A 15,398-nucleotide genomic window follows, 5' to 3' on the forward strand; every position below is an offset into this window, starting at 1 on the left:
ATAAGTCAAATCAAATCCTCGAGCGGCCGAGATATCGCTTTTACCTTCTTAGGATAAAAGTAACAGATAAACTTCGACTTATATGCATTTACTTATTCATTAATCAACTATACACAACAATGCGTTTTATAACATCAAATTACCGATGCGGTTTCGCACCATCAATGTACAACCAATTAACAAATAACAAACCATATATCTATGTTTTAAGACCATATGATATTATCGTCTTGCGATCACCCTTTTGTCATATTCCATAAGGTGATTCCAGCAAGCGCGGGTTTGTTCCAATGCTCAAAACTAGTTCATAAGCACTCATGAACGTTGCAGCAAACTTTTGCTATGTCTAATACCATTTAGACAATCTACACACCAATTCATGACAATGTTCATTCATACCTACTTCCAACATATGAACGATTGTGGACAATTTGAATAATTCGATTATTCTTAATAAACTCAATTATTTGCAAAATGAAACAATAGTTAAACAATTAACATAAGACAGTAACATTACTCATAAATAATACTCTTTTATTTAATCATGAAATGTTAATTACATTTATCTATCACGCGTTTCTAACACTATCTAATCTATACTAATATCATCCTTCAGCCCAATGCTCCTAGCATGCTGCAAGTGCTTAACCCTGCTTAGTCCCTTCGTAAGCGGATCTGCTGGGTTATCTTCTGATGATATCCTCTTCACCACGAGTTGTCCTTCTTCTACACGATGTCTTATAAAATGATATTTTATGTCGATATGTCGAGATCTACCATGATCCCTAGGTTCCTTGGTCAAGGTAACCGCTCCTTCATTATCACAGAAAATCTCCATGGGCTCCTTTATGGTAGATACAACTCCAAGATCACCAATGAAGTTCTTTAACCATTTTGTCATATTCCATAAGTTGGAGTTTAGGGTTTAGGGTTTAAGGGTTTAGGGTTTAAGGGTTTAGGGTTTAGGGTTTAGGGTTTAGGGTTTAGGGTTTTAGGGTTTAGGGTTTAGGGTTTAGGGTTTAGGGTTTTAGGGTTTAGGGTTTAGGGTTTAGGGTTTAGGGTTTTTTTTGGGAAAGAGGCCAAAGCCCCGGCAAAGATTTTATAACATAAAAAGAAAAATACAAGAGTTTAAGTCACTTTTGGACAAACCCCAAAAGTGAACCGAAGCCAAACATAAAAAAGGTAACAAAACCAAATACAAGGTTTAAAACCAATAAAATCAAAAAAACAAATTTTTTTTATTTCCTTCCATTTCCATAAGCCGGAATGCTCTTCAACTCTCCAAGGATCCACATATCTTCTTTGACTACTAATCTTCATATATCTTTGGTTTCTAATCTTCACAAATCTTCCCATATTAATATCCACAATCTTCAATCCAATCCAAGCTCTCAAAAAATCTTTTTTAACATCAACACTTACCCTCATTTTCAAGGGGTTTAGGGTTTAGGGTTTAGGGTTTAGGGTTTTAGGGTTTAGGGTTTAGGGTTTAGGGTTTAGGGTTTAGGGTTTAAGGTTTAGGGGTTAGGGTTTATGGTTTAGGGTTTTTTTTTTGGGAAAGAGGCCGAAGCCCCGGCAAAGATTTTATAAATTCAAAAAAAGAAAACAAGAGTTATGTCATTTTTGGACAAACCCCAAAAATGACCAAAATCCAAATGTCACGTAAATACCAAAACCAAATGCTAACCCTAGCAACAATATATGCAAAGAAAGTACAATTTATTTTAGTCCAACTCCACAATCCGGAGTGGTCATCAAATTTCCTCTCGCACACGAATTGACCACGCCATCTCTTTTTCCAATCTTCAAAAATGCCATCTCTATACATGCTCCGCATCCACATGTCAAGAACAACACAAGTCCTATGAACAAAAATATCCCAAGATCTCCACAAAAAAATGCACATAGTTTCCACCTTCCCTTTGCCAATGAAATCCACAATAGCAATCTTCTTTCTTCTTTCCACCCTTGTATCTTTATTATCTTTTATGTACCTCAAAAGTATATTGCTATAAAAATCCAAACTATCATCCTCTCTATTATATCTATTCACAATCTTCCAATTCTTGCAATCTTCAACCGACCTTCTTTGATTATATCGCTTATCCAAAGTTCCGTTCCAAATGTCATCATCAATATTCATCATCCACAAGCTTTTGATACAAATCCCATCTCTAGATTTTTTATGGATAAAATCATAAAACCCACCAACTAAATTACTTGGAATTGAACCAAGATTTTTGAACTTTTTATGGAAAAAGTTGGAAAACCAAACTATAATTTCCGGAATTGAATCGGTTAAATTCATCCTTTTTTTTTGGAAAAAAGGGGCCAACCACATGACTAAACTACTTGGGATTGAACCAAGATTTAAGTTCTTTTTATGGAAAAAGAAGAAAAACCAACCAACTAAATAGTCCGGATTTGAACCGGTAAAAATCATCCATTTTTGGAAAAATGGGGCAAACCACATGACTATACTACTTGGACTTGAACCAAGATTTAGATTCTTTTTATGGGAAAAGAAGGAAAACCAGCCAACTAGAATTTCCGGGTTTGAACCGGACAAAAAGTGACATTTTGTTAACCAAAAAATGCCAAAAAAATGGTGGTACGGTCTAAGGATGATGTACCCAAGCCTGGTTATTGACGGGTGAATATCCCACCACTTACTGATCGAACCAGTAGTGGCACCCACAATTGTGGAGAATCCTAAATGAATATGATAAAAAACACAACTTATGGGGATAAGACCCATATGCAATTTTATGAATTCCACTTCACAAGAAAAAAATCTTATGAAACTTGGGATCAAACCAAGATGCAATGCATTTTTAAGGGAAAAAATGATAAAACTCCCAAATCCGTCAATTCCTTTTATATACACACCTCGTTTTCAAGGCGGAGGATCATAACAATTGAGAAACCCCAATTGAAAATGATAAAATTCCACTTCATAAGGCATTAACCAAATGAAACTCGGGATCAAACCAAGATGCAATTCACTTTTAAGGGAAAAAGTGAGAAAAATCCCATGCCCTTCAATTCCTTTAGGATTATAATGATTATATCTATCATCCATATCAATTAAGATCATCCAATCCCAATAATTCCCATTTTTCCCTTCTTTTCCATCTCCACCAAAAAAAATTCCTTCTTCTCTTGTTTCGTTTGTTAGTTCTACTATCCTCTCTCCCACAATTATCTCTAAAACAAATAAAAAGCCTGTACATTTCAGAATTACCGAAATACCCCTCCACCCAAAAACCAAAATCACCATCATTTAGAAAATTCCAAATATGCCCCTGCTTATTATTTTTTCCTTCTCTATTATAAATATCTCTAATTCGCATGCTCCCCCTCCCTAAACAGTTGGAATTATCACTCATGACAAGAACCATCCCAATCGCTCCTTCATCTGTCCAAATTCCAAACAGCCCCTCTTCAAAAATTAAGTACCTGCGATTTTTATTTTCCAACTTCATCTCCTTCCTATCCCCCAAATCAGAAAAACAGCCGAAACCTTTAACAAGCAACCCAATCGCTATGTGATCATCCAATTTATTAAATTTCCAGATTTGACCAAAATACCCTTTGATCAGAATACTTAAAATCCCGCTCTTATTAATTTTATTTCTAATTTTCACCATCGGAGTTCCAAACCATTTCTCCTTCCACCGATTCCAACCCAGTCACCCTAACAAATCCTTATACAATCCAATTCTCGGATTATTATCAACTTCCATGGGAATAATCATTACTTTGAACAGGAACATTCCACTTCTTACAAATTTCTTCATTAAGCCCAAGATATCCCAATTTAAGGCTAAAAATCTTCAATCTAATGTCTTCTGTGATAGTCTTGACAACATTTTCCACTGAATTACTCTGTTTCCCAAACAATCTTTTATTCCTTTCATTCCAAATGTGATAAACAGAAGCCGCCAAATCTATCTTTTTAATGAAGTCATTGATGTTTTTCTTTTTTAAAGAACATTGGAGTTCAAGGATGATATCAAACCAATTGCCAGATCTATGATTAATTTTCACCTTATCTTTCATCAAGTTCCACACTTCCTTTGAGTATTTACATTCAAAAAACAAATGAGAATGAGAATCCATTTGAGAATTGCAAAAAACACAGCTGAAATCATTAGAACCTTTCCATCTCTTCATTCTATCTTGTGTTCTAAGTCTTCCAAGAATAGCAAGCCAAAGAATGAAACAATGACTTGGAATTCTGTTTTGAAACCAAACCAAGTCATACCATTTAACAATTGACTCATGGCATATAAGAGAAGAAGAGACCTGATTAACCGCAAATGGGACAATTTTACCTTTGTGATTCCTCCAATATACCTCATCTTTTTTCTCTGTAATAAGTCTTGGCACAGGAAAATCACCTAACTGAGGAATCATTTCAAGCCATTCAGCAGGCCAGCTCCAATTTCCATCAACAATAACATCACTAACTTTGTCCCTTATGTTATATCCAGCATTAGTAATTTCCCTATGCGAAAGAACATAACTCAAAGGTCCCAGTTGATGCCAATTATCAAACCACATGTTTGTTCCCTTTCCATTTCCAAGATGACTAACAAAAAAATCCCGAACATAAGGTCGAATCTTCATTAAGTTTCTCCAGCTCCAGCTCATTTTGTCTTTTAAACCCACTTCCCAGAAGCTTCTCCCTTCAAGAAGATAAAAATTAACCCATTTGACCCATAAAGAGTTCTGCCCACTTATGATATTCCAGATTCTACTAGAAAGTAGAGCAATGTTCTAGTCTTTAAGATTTTTTAACCCAAGACCACCATAAACCTTAGGTTTACAAATCTCAATCCAAGACACCTTAGCAACTCCCTTTCCATTTTGACCACTATTCCAAAGGAAATTCCTCATGATTTTTTCAATTTCCTTAGTGATGCCCTTTGGTAATAAAACCGCTGAAGCCCAATACACAGGGAGAGAAGTAAGCACAGCACTAATTAATTGGAGTCTACCAGCATAAGATAGAGACTTATTCTTCCAATCATTGACTTTACGCTTCACTTTATCAACAAGACCCTTGCAGTCTCTGATAAATAATTTAGTAGACACCAATGGAATACCAAGATACTTCATGGGCAATTTTCCTTCAACAAATGGGAGGATCCTCAGAATTTTCCTTTTAAATGGACCCTTAACATTCCCAAAAAATATGTGGCTTTTAGCTAAATTTGGCACAAGACCCGCAGCATTGGCAAATTCATCCAAAGCTTTTTTGATGATTTTAATGGAGCATGAATTGCCATGACAAAAAACCATCAGATCGTCAGCAAAACACAAATGTGTAATCTTCTGCTTTTCACATCTCCAATGATACTTAAATCCATTATTGTCCCGAATACACCTTTTGAGCATGAGATTGAACACTTCCATAACAAGAGTAAAAAGATATGGGGATAAAGGACAACCCTGTCGCAGACCCCTCTTGCCTTGGAAAAAACCATGAAATCTTCCATTGATGTTAACCATGAATGCAGAAGTAGTAACACAATTCATAATCCACATGATCATAGAATTGTGAAATCCAAATTCTTTCAAGATATGCTGCAAAAACTTCCAATTAACTGTGTCGTAAGCTTTTTGAATGTCTATCTTCATGGCACAACGAGCATAACCTCTGTCAATATGATATCCTCTGACAAGCTCTTGGGATAACAAAACATTGTCCAAAATAGTTCGCCCTGGAATAAAAGCCGATTGATTATCCGAAACCAAACAGCGAAGGTGATCACGGATACGATTAACAATAATTTTGCTGATGCATTTGTAAACAACATTACAACATGAGATCGGCCTATAATCCCCAACTTTCCCAGGAGTTGGAATTTTAGGGACTAAGGCAATAACTGTAGCATTAATCTCCTTCAAGATCTTCTTGGACAAGAAAAATTCCTTCACAGCAAAACAAAAATCTTCTCCTACAATCATCCAAGCTTTTTTAAAAATTTTTGATGAATACCCATCAGGACCTGGGGCTTTGTCATCATCAATATCAAATAGAGCACATTTAATCTCTTCACTCGTGACGTCTTTAACCATGTCAACGGCTTGAAGATTGTCAAGTCGGTTAATAAAAAGATTATTTGGAGACACAAGGGGGGTAACCTCATGTTCAACACCAAGAAACTCTCCAAAATAATCAACAATCACTCTAAAAGCTTCCGCTCCTTCTTTCCAATTGCCATTACTATCAAGGATATTTTCGATTCTATTCCTGTTTATTTTCCCCTTAACAACTTTATGGAAATAAGCAGAATTAGAATCTCCCTCCTTCAGCCACTGAACTTTAGCTCTTTGCTTTAGATAGCATTCTTCTTCTCTACTAGCATTTAAAAAGGATTGAAGATAAAAACCTTCTTCAGATCTTAAATCTTCATTACCCGGATCTCTATCAAGCTCACTTTGAACCCTGCTCAATTCATCTCTAAATTTAGACACTTTTTCAGCATACTTTCCATGAGCATTTAACAGCTTTCTGAGAGGTTTTTTCAAAAGTTTCAGCTTCTGGTAGAGACGAAACATACCAAAACCCTCAACTTCAGTTTTCCAAACATTAGCAACTAAAGGAAGAAACTCATCAAGCAAAGTGAGAGAGTTAACAAATTTGAATGGCCGAGCTTTGAACTTCTTTTTAACAGGAAATTTTATGATCATAGGGCTATGATCAGAACTTTTATACGGCTGAAAGTTAGCAAACACATCTGGATAATCCTCAATAAATTTGAAATTTCCCAGCACACGATCCAGTTTTTTCAAAACACCATTAAGCCCATTTGGTCTTTGATTCCAAGTATAATGCAATCCACTTCTGTTGATATCTTGCACTTCAATGCGATTCATACATTCATTGAATTCAACCATTCCTTTAGAAATTCTAGAATTTCCAGCCGAAGTATCAATAAGATCTCTTGTAAAATTGAAATCCCCAAGGATCAACCACGGAGAATTATTAACAGAATAAAAATGCTTAACCAGCGAATCCCACAAAATTCTTCTATCCATGTAATAATTACAAGCATAGATGAAAGAGCAAAAGACCCTTTTATTATCTTTGATAAAAAGAATCTGACAATGCATTACTTGACTATTAGCATCCAACGGTATGACAACTAATTCATCCGGATCCCATCCAATTATGATACGAGTACCTTTAGGACTCATCTCTTGATTCGAAATCCACATCCAGTTCCCAAAAATTTTATTACAAGTCATTTGAAGCTTATTGAATCTCACCCGAGATTCCAATATAGCAAACAAAGACAAATTATTGCTTTTGATCACATTCCTTATTTCCTCTTGCTTAGGTCTTAAATTAGATCCTCTAACATTCCAGCATCCGAGACTCATCATCATTGACCATCAACATTGTTTTCGGTGTTTATCTCCTGGTCACCTCCAACAATTATCTCCGGATCAATCTCATCCAAATAGGACATATCCCTTAACCCCAAGTTATTAGATAAAATATCAAAAGGATTTTTGGATAAAATCACTTCATGATCTTCTTTACCTGATGTAGAGCCCTCATTATCAAAGTTAGAACTAACTTTAAAATCCACTTGCTTCTTAGGAACATAAACCTTTTTTTGACCATCTTCTTTTTTCCCTTGCATTCCATCTTTTCTAGCATTAAAATTCTCAATTACATTCTTCACTCTTGTCCCTAATTTTTCTTTTGGAATAAACACCCCTGTTCCATTCATTTTCCCATTTTTATTCTCCTTTGACTGTATTACCCCTCTTTCCTTCCCTTCTTTTTTAAGATTACCCACTGCATATTTCGAAAAACTTCCCCCATTATTCCTGTTATCAACCCTTTTGCTAATTCGATCCTCATTTTGAACCCCCTTTTGACTTTCTTGTCTTTCAGCTTGCTTGCTTTTTTGCTTTCCTTGATCACCCACAACTTTTGATATTTCTCCATTATTACTAACTGAAGTTTCTGTATTAACCGGGACCGTCTTTTTCCTCCAAGGATTTGATCAAATCCACTTTGCCATTTTCATTAATAACCACTCCAGAACTAGCCTTTAGCCCTTTATTGTTCCTTTTAGTGACCAATATAAATCCTTCATCATCAACTTGCTCTTTTTTCCCATTTCCATCTTCCATTTTAGTCTCCTCAGCAACATTTTCAGACTTTTGACTATTTATAATCCCACAATTGCTATTCTTGTCCCATAAATTTTACAATATGTGCAAATATCAGGTCTCCATGCATACTCTACCCTGCATTTTGATTCAACTTTTTCTCCTGTCCCAAAATCAATTGAGACCACACTTAACTCTTTCATCCATTCTGCTTCTGCTGACATTTCCACAAGAAATCGCATGAATGCTGGCCTTCCCCAATGTTCATTACACATTTTTTGAGTGATTTTATCCATAGCAATTGGTTTCCCAATCTCATTTGCAATCAAAGTAATTCCTTTGCTGTTCCAATACTCCGAAGGTACATTAAACACTTTAACCCATACAGGAACTGAATTGATTTGCGGCTTACTCAGAACTAGACCTGGCCTCCATCTTTGAACGAACATTGGAACATTATTAATCAGCCATGGGCCTCCCTCCAGCACACTCATCATTCCTTCCTTTGAATCAAACTTAAAGAAAAAAAATCCTTCATCATTTACCATTATATCCTTCAGCCCATATGTCTTCCACATCTTAAAAGAGAAATGATTAACCGTTGGGAAAGCAAGTTTTTTCCCCACAAAAAATCCATACAAAGTTGCATGATAAGGGGCACCACCCAACATTAAATCTGCATAAGGCAACTCTACTTTCCCATTAGGCTTCCCATCAATTTTTGGAATTACTTTGATATTAAGATCCACCACAGTATTTGTTGATTCAACCATACGAGCATAAGATTTCTTGTTGTAATCAGTAACCAACTTAGCTACAGGGGAAACAACAGGTTTCGAAAAATCCATGTTCAAGAAATTAGCTCCCTGTTCCTTTTTCATCATATCATCAGATTCAATTGCCACATTCCCATTCTCATTCAATGAATCTTTCATATCTTCATCATTACATGTTATAGTATGATTCATTACGTTCTTTTGTTTAGCATCAGATATCAAATTTGAAACCGAATTAACAGGTATCGTTTGAGTAACAAGGGACTTACCCAAAATACCCTTGTCAATCTTTGTTCCAATTACAGTTCCAGTGTTCGACCCAATTACAGTGCCAGCGTACGTTCCCATGTTCGCTTGAATTGCAGGAGACGAAGAAGATAACCCAACCACCGAATTCTTAGAAGAATTGAATCCCTTAACCATATATGAAGTTACTTGGAGCAACACAAATCCTTTTTCTTCTTCCATTTTTTTCTGTTCAGCAATCACTTTGTCGAACGCATCCAATTCCGCTTTGATAAATTGAGGATCGATATTTTCTTTTCCATAATTTGATTTGATTACTTCACGTATTCCAGCTCGAAGAACTGCTTTCGATCCATCAGCGATTGATTTCGAATTCAAATACGTCTTTTCTTCCCTTAACCGATTGGCTTTAGCTTCCATTTTTTCTTTCGATCTTAATGGCTTAATCACTGAATAAGGAGAGAATTCCTTATGCACGGCTCTTCTTCCTCTTTGTTTAGCTCCAATATCAGCTTCCATTTCATCTTCGTATAAATTTTTGTTAATCGGATCAGGAGGATCCGTGTAATTCATGCCGAACATATTTCCAATTTTCCCAAACATCCCGCCTCCAATCGTATAAACAATTGGAATTGGTTTTAGAGTAAATTCAATCAAGGATGGTGGAATTCCGGCACCGGTAAGAGCTCCGATCAACCAGAATTCCCAGTAAGTCACTCACGAAAACAGGAACAAACGAGAGAGAATCCTAGAGAGAGAAAGTTAGAGAGAGAAAAATTTTTAGCAAATGACTTGGGTTTTTTGGGTTTAGGGTTTAGGGTTTAGGGTTTAGGGTTTTTTGTGGGAAAGAGGCCAAAGCCCCGGCAAAGATTTTATAACATAAAAAGAAAAATACAAGAGTTTAAGTCACTTTTGGACAAACCCCAAAAGTGAACCGAAGCCAAACATCAAAAGGTACCAAAACCAAATACAAGGTTTAAAACCAATAAAATCAAAAAAATAATTTTTTATTTATTTCCTTCCATTTCCACAAGCCGGAATGGTCTTCAACTCTCCAAGGATCCACATATCTTCTTTGACCACTAATCTTCATATATCTTTGGTTTCTAATCTTCACAAATCTTCCCATATTAATACCCTCAATCTTCAATCCAATCCAAGCTCTCAAAAAATCTTTTTTAACATCAACACTTATCCTCATTTTCAAGGGGTTTAGGGTTTAGGGTTTAGGGTTTAGGGTTTTAGGGGTTTAGGGTTTAGGGTTTAGGGTTTAGGGTTTTAGGGGTTTAGGGTTTATTTATTTTTTTATTTTTTTTGGAAAAAAGGGGAATCCCCTTGGCAAAATATATTAAGAATAGGAAGAATTACAAAAAAAAAGGCAAAAGCCCAAGAAAAAGAAAAAAAGACAAGCCAAGCTAAGGGACATGCCGCAAAGCAAAGGCAAAGCAAACTATAAACTATAGACTAACTAAAAATTAACTAAAATCGTCATCCCTGATCAATTGGAGAAGAAAGACAACCACCATGAGAATAACTCGGTAGAGCGTCATAAACTGGGTGAGAAGCACTCGAATGAATAACAGGAGGGACACGAGAATCATCATCAATATCATAAACTCTTTGATGGGAAAGAGCATCAAACATGTTAGTGGATACTTTTTTCTTTGGCTCTGTACGAGTTACTGGTTTATAGACTTGAGAGATCTTTAGAGCAGGGCCATTTCCTTTACGGTTGTCGATGGGGATCTTCTTTTTTGGAATTGGAAGTATTCTAAGTCTCCTCTTGACCGTTTGAAATCCTTCATTATCAACTTCTTTTTGGGTGGACGTAGCCAGCTTTGGGTCGGGGGTACTAATTGTGTGCATGGGGCACGTGACATGGTCATGACCAAAAATATTGCAATGATCACATCTCTTTGGGTTCCAAGAGTACTCCACTCTAAGGGTTGTAAATGTAGTGCCTTTGGCCGTGTACGCTTTGATTTTTATTTCTTTAGCCCAAGGAGTTTTGGCCGACATCTCTATGAGAATACGAGCATAGACCGCTCTACCCGTAGCCCGCTCACACATGGTGGTGGTATAAGAGTCAACCTCCAAAGGCTTACCAAGTTTACTAGCAATGAGACTAAGACCATCTTTGTTAAAAAGTTGGAGTGGAATGCCAAAAATATTAACCCAAACGGAAACCCGATCATGGCTTGGTTTCTCAATAAATACGTCCGGGTCCCATTTTCGGAGGAAAAGCGGGATGCCATTGAGCTTCCAAATACTCTTTTGAAGAACGTAATTCATACCCACATCGTTGTCAAATTTGAAGAAGAAAACATCGTCGTCATTTATAAAAATATCACAAAGCCCGTGTTCCTTCCATAATTCATGGGTACGATCCTTAACAAATGGAAACGCAAGTCTATCCCCCACAAAGTATCCATATAGAGTTCTTTCAAAGGGTGTGCTTCCATTAGCCAAAATATCCGAAGGAATGATTAAAAAATCATCATCCGAAGTTTCAATCTCATTAATAAAGTCAAGTTTTAAAGAAGGGATAGGGGGAGCCTCGGCACTATTAAAATCATTAACGGCAGTGGGCTTGGTGGTAGTGGAGGGTGCATCAACAAGAGGTGGGCCGTTGAAAGGAGGGCAGCCCTTAACGATATCAGCAAATGAGAGTGCTTGCTGGACAATGTTTGGGCTGTTAGGCCCAAAAAAAGATGGAGGAGTGTTAAAATCGTTCACTGGGACAGAAAGTGGGGGAAGGGTTTCAAAATCGTGGCCCACACAAGGATTTTTGGAAGAGATGTGAAGGGGAGTAGCTGGCACGCGTATAGATGGGAGGTGGGAGGGGTGGACAGGCGCATTAAAGTCTTTGTCTCCCACTAAGGGATTGCAATTAATGGGCATGGGGCATCCCACACATGCAGCCGACTGATATTCTTCCCCCATTCCTACATTTGTGAGGCTTACGTCAATATCTATTGGATGAGGGTCCTTTTGACTTTCTGGATAAGAGAAAAGTCCCATATTCACGCTGGGAGATAATGACGCTGAATCCTTTCCAACGTATCCAGAGGAATCTTTTCCAAACTTGGTTCGTGTCTCCATCAGCGGCGTTGACTTACTATCTCCGACGCATAGAGGCACAGGTTGACCATCTTCGATGCTGAGAGGAGGTGTAACCGGAGGGGTCGCCGACGTCAAAGGTTGAAACGACCAGGGAACATCGGAAATAGAGCCAGATGGAGGATTTGGAGTCGACACGACGGGAGAGAGGATTCCCGCAGAAGGAAACTCGCGAACAAGATCCCTAACATCGGAATCTGAACAGTCCTCTAGCGCTCCATCAATTTTAGCAGAAGTTTCATACAGTTCATCATTCGCATGGCGTTCCACTCCTGATTCGTAGGCTGCAATAGACGAACCATGAGAAATATTCTCAGAAACCCCCTCCACCACTCCATCTCTTTTTGCGAACTCCATAACAGGTTTAACGTGGGAGCCCTTAGGGGTATCAATATTTGGGTCAGCCATCGTGCATGGAGGGGAGGGACATCGATGGGTGTCTTGGCTAGTCGCTACTATGGCTGGAGAGGTCGAAGAGGACAACACGTCCCCACTATCGGAATCCGAGAGAGCCTCTAACCTTTTATCTTTTAAATCGAGAACTCCACTAGCAACTTCAGATGTATCGTAACCTTCAATGGGTGCATCAAAGGAGTTCCCTAGACAGTTATTAGGATCTGGCACTTCATCATTCTCGTGAAAAGTGGCTGGTTCCTTGCCCAAATTTTTTCCTTCAACAACGATATTAGCAGCAGAAGAAGAAGCTTTGACCACCATAAGAGGTGGTGAATCAGAGAAGAATAAAGTTCTGTTGCTGTGATTGCTAACACAAGTGGAGGATGAACTAACCTTATTCCCCTGATCGTGATGATCATCGTGATTATGAGCACTGTTTTCAAGGTTTCCAGGACTATCTTCAAAATGGAAAGATCTAAGAATATCATCCTCTTTATCATGATATTTTGATTTTTTTGAAGATCTATGAACCCTATGAATCTTTCCCATAATAATCACAACAAAATACAACCAAATAACCAACAGATTATAAGAAATTAAGCACTAAAACCCTAAAGAAGAACAAGAACACTTAATCTCCAAAGGAATTTCCTAGAGAGAAAAATTCTAGAGAGAGAAAGTAATCCATGGGTGGGTTTGGGTTTGGGTTTAGGGTTTAGGGTTTAGGGTTTAGGGGTTAGGGTTTAGGGTTTAGGATTTAGGATTTAGGGTTTAGGGTTTAGGGTTTAGGGTTTTTTTTTTTTTTGGAAAAAGGGGAATCCCCTTGGCAAATTATATTAAGAATAGGAAGAGATACAAAAGAAAAGGGCGAACGCCCAAGAAAAAGAAAAAAAGACTAGCCTAGCTAAGGGACATGCCCCGAAGCATGGGCGAAACAAACAAGAACTATAGACTAACTAAATAAAGACCTAAAATCGTCATCCCTGATCGATTGGAGAAGAGATACAACCACCATGAGAAGAGCTCGGCATTGCGTCAGAAGTTGGGTGTGAAGTACTCGAATGAAGAACAGGAGGGACACGAGAATCATCATCAATATCATCCACTCTTTGATGGGAAAGAGCATCAAACATGTTAGTGGAAACTTTTTCCTTTGGCTCTACACGGGAAACTGGTTTGTATACTTGAGAGATCTTTATAGCAGGGCCCTTTCCTTTACGGTTGTTGATGGGGACCTTCTTTTTTGAAGTTGGAAACGTTCTAGATTTCCTCTTGATTATTTGATATCCTTCGTTATCAACGGCTTTTGGGGAGGGCATGGTCGACTTGGGGTTGGGGGTGCTAATCAAGTGAGTGGGGCATGTGGCATGGTCATGGCCAAAACATTTGCAATGATCACAACTTTTTGGGTTCCAAGAATACTCCACTCTAAGTGTTGTAGATGTAACACCTTTAACCGTGACCGCTTTGATTTTTATTTCCTTAGCCCAAGGATCTTTAGCCGACATCTCGATGAGGATACGGGCAAAAACCGCTCTACTCGTAGCCCGCTCACACATAGTTGTAGTATAAGAATCAACCTCCAAAGGCCTTCCAAGTTTACTTGCAATGAGACTAAGACCATCTTTATTAAAAAGTTGGAGGGGGATGCCAAATATATTAACCCAAACGGGGACCCGATCATGAGTTGGTTTTTCAATGAAAACGTCCGGGTCCCATTTGCGGAGGAAAATAGGAATACCATTAATCTTCCACATGCCCTTTTGAAGAACATAGTTTAAACCGACATCATTATCAAATTTGAAGAAAAATACATCGTCATCATTGATGAAGATGTCACAAAGCCCATGTTCTTTCCATAAATCTTGAGTACGCTCCTTAACTAGAGGGAAGGCAAGTCTTTGTCCCACAAAATATCCATATAAGGTTCGTTCGTAAGGAGAACTACCCTTAATCATAATCTCCGAAGGGATAAGCAAAACATCATCATCAAAAGAATCAAGGTTATTAATAAAATCTAATTTTAAAGGATTAACGGAATGGACCTTGTCATCAAAATTGGAACTTGGATCAACAACCTTTGCAGCGTGGCTAGGCGGAAGTGTAGAAAAAAATTCTAGCTCTGAAGTGGGTTGTGTAGGCGCTGGATTAGATGCATTAATAATTTTAGAGTACCCAATAAAATATCTGCATAAGAGAGTGAAGGTTGCACATGTTTTGGGCTATTAGGCCCAAACGATAAGGGAGAAGGGCTACACACATCCAATGGCGGCTGAGATGTAAGAGAAATTGTATCATGTTGAAGATTAGCCACGCGCCTAGGAGGAGAATGGGGCAAGATTGAAGGAGCATTAAATAGGGAAATTAAAGCTTTATCCCCACCCATAAATGCATCATTTATGCGCATGGGGGGATCGTGTAAGGTAGCCGACGGAGACCCCACTTCCAATTCATTTTTTTGAGAAGATTCCAACAGGTGTGGACCCAAGTCAGCCTCATTTTGACTTTCTGTGAGAGGGTTGCAATAAATGCCCAATCTTTTTTATTATTATTTTCGGGGGTAGCAGCATTCAATGCTTGATCGCAGGAATGTTGACTTTCCATATCCAAGATTAATCCCTTAACCAAGCATGAAGAGTCCGACACATGCTCCACAACATTTTTTGCAGGTGAATCTTTTCCAGAAAGAGCAAGCCCCATCGACGAGGGTTGACCATCTGA

General features: G+C 37.9%; 1 protein-coding gene across 1 annotated transcript; it reads right to left on the reverse strand.

Annotated features, from left to right (window-relative positions):
• Nucleotides 1-577: 577 nt before the first annotated feature.
• Nucleotides 578-4,656, reverse strand: LOC145000316 (uncharacterized). The gene has a single exon (XM_078959514.1). The coding sequence runs from the start codon at nt 4,654-4,656 to the stop codon at nt 3,736-3,738; it is 921 nt and encodes a 306-aa protein (XP_078815640.1). The 3' UTR covers nt 578-3,735.
• Nucleotides 4,657-15,398: the final 10,742 nt, after the last annotated feature.

Source organism: Lactuca saligna, chromosome 6 (genome assembly GCF_052625555.1).
Source record: "Lactuca saligna cultivar CGN05327 chromosome 6, ASM5262555v1, whole genome shotgun sequence".
Classification (NCBI taxonomy): Eukaryota; Viridiplantae; Streptophyta; class Magnoliopsida; order Asterales; family Asteraceae; genus Lactuca; species Lactuca saligna.

Excerpts from the sequence above, each read along its gene's own strand:
- LOC145000316 (XM_078959514.1), bottom strand. The coding sequence starts at position 4,656 with ATGAGCTGGAGCTGGAGAAACTTAATGAAGATTCGACCTTATGTTCGG.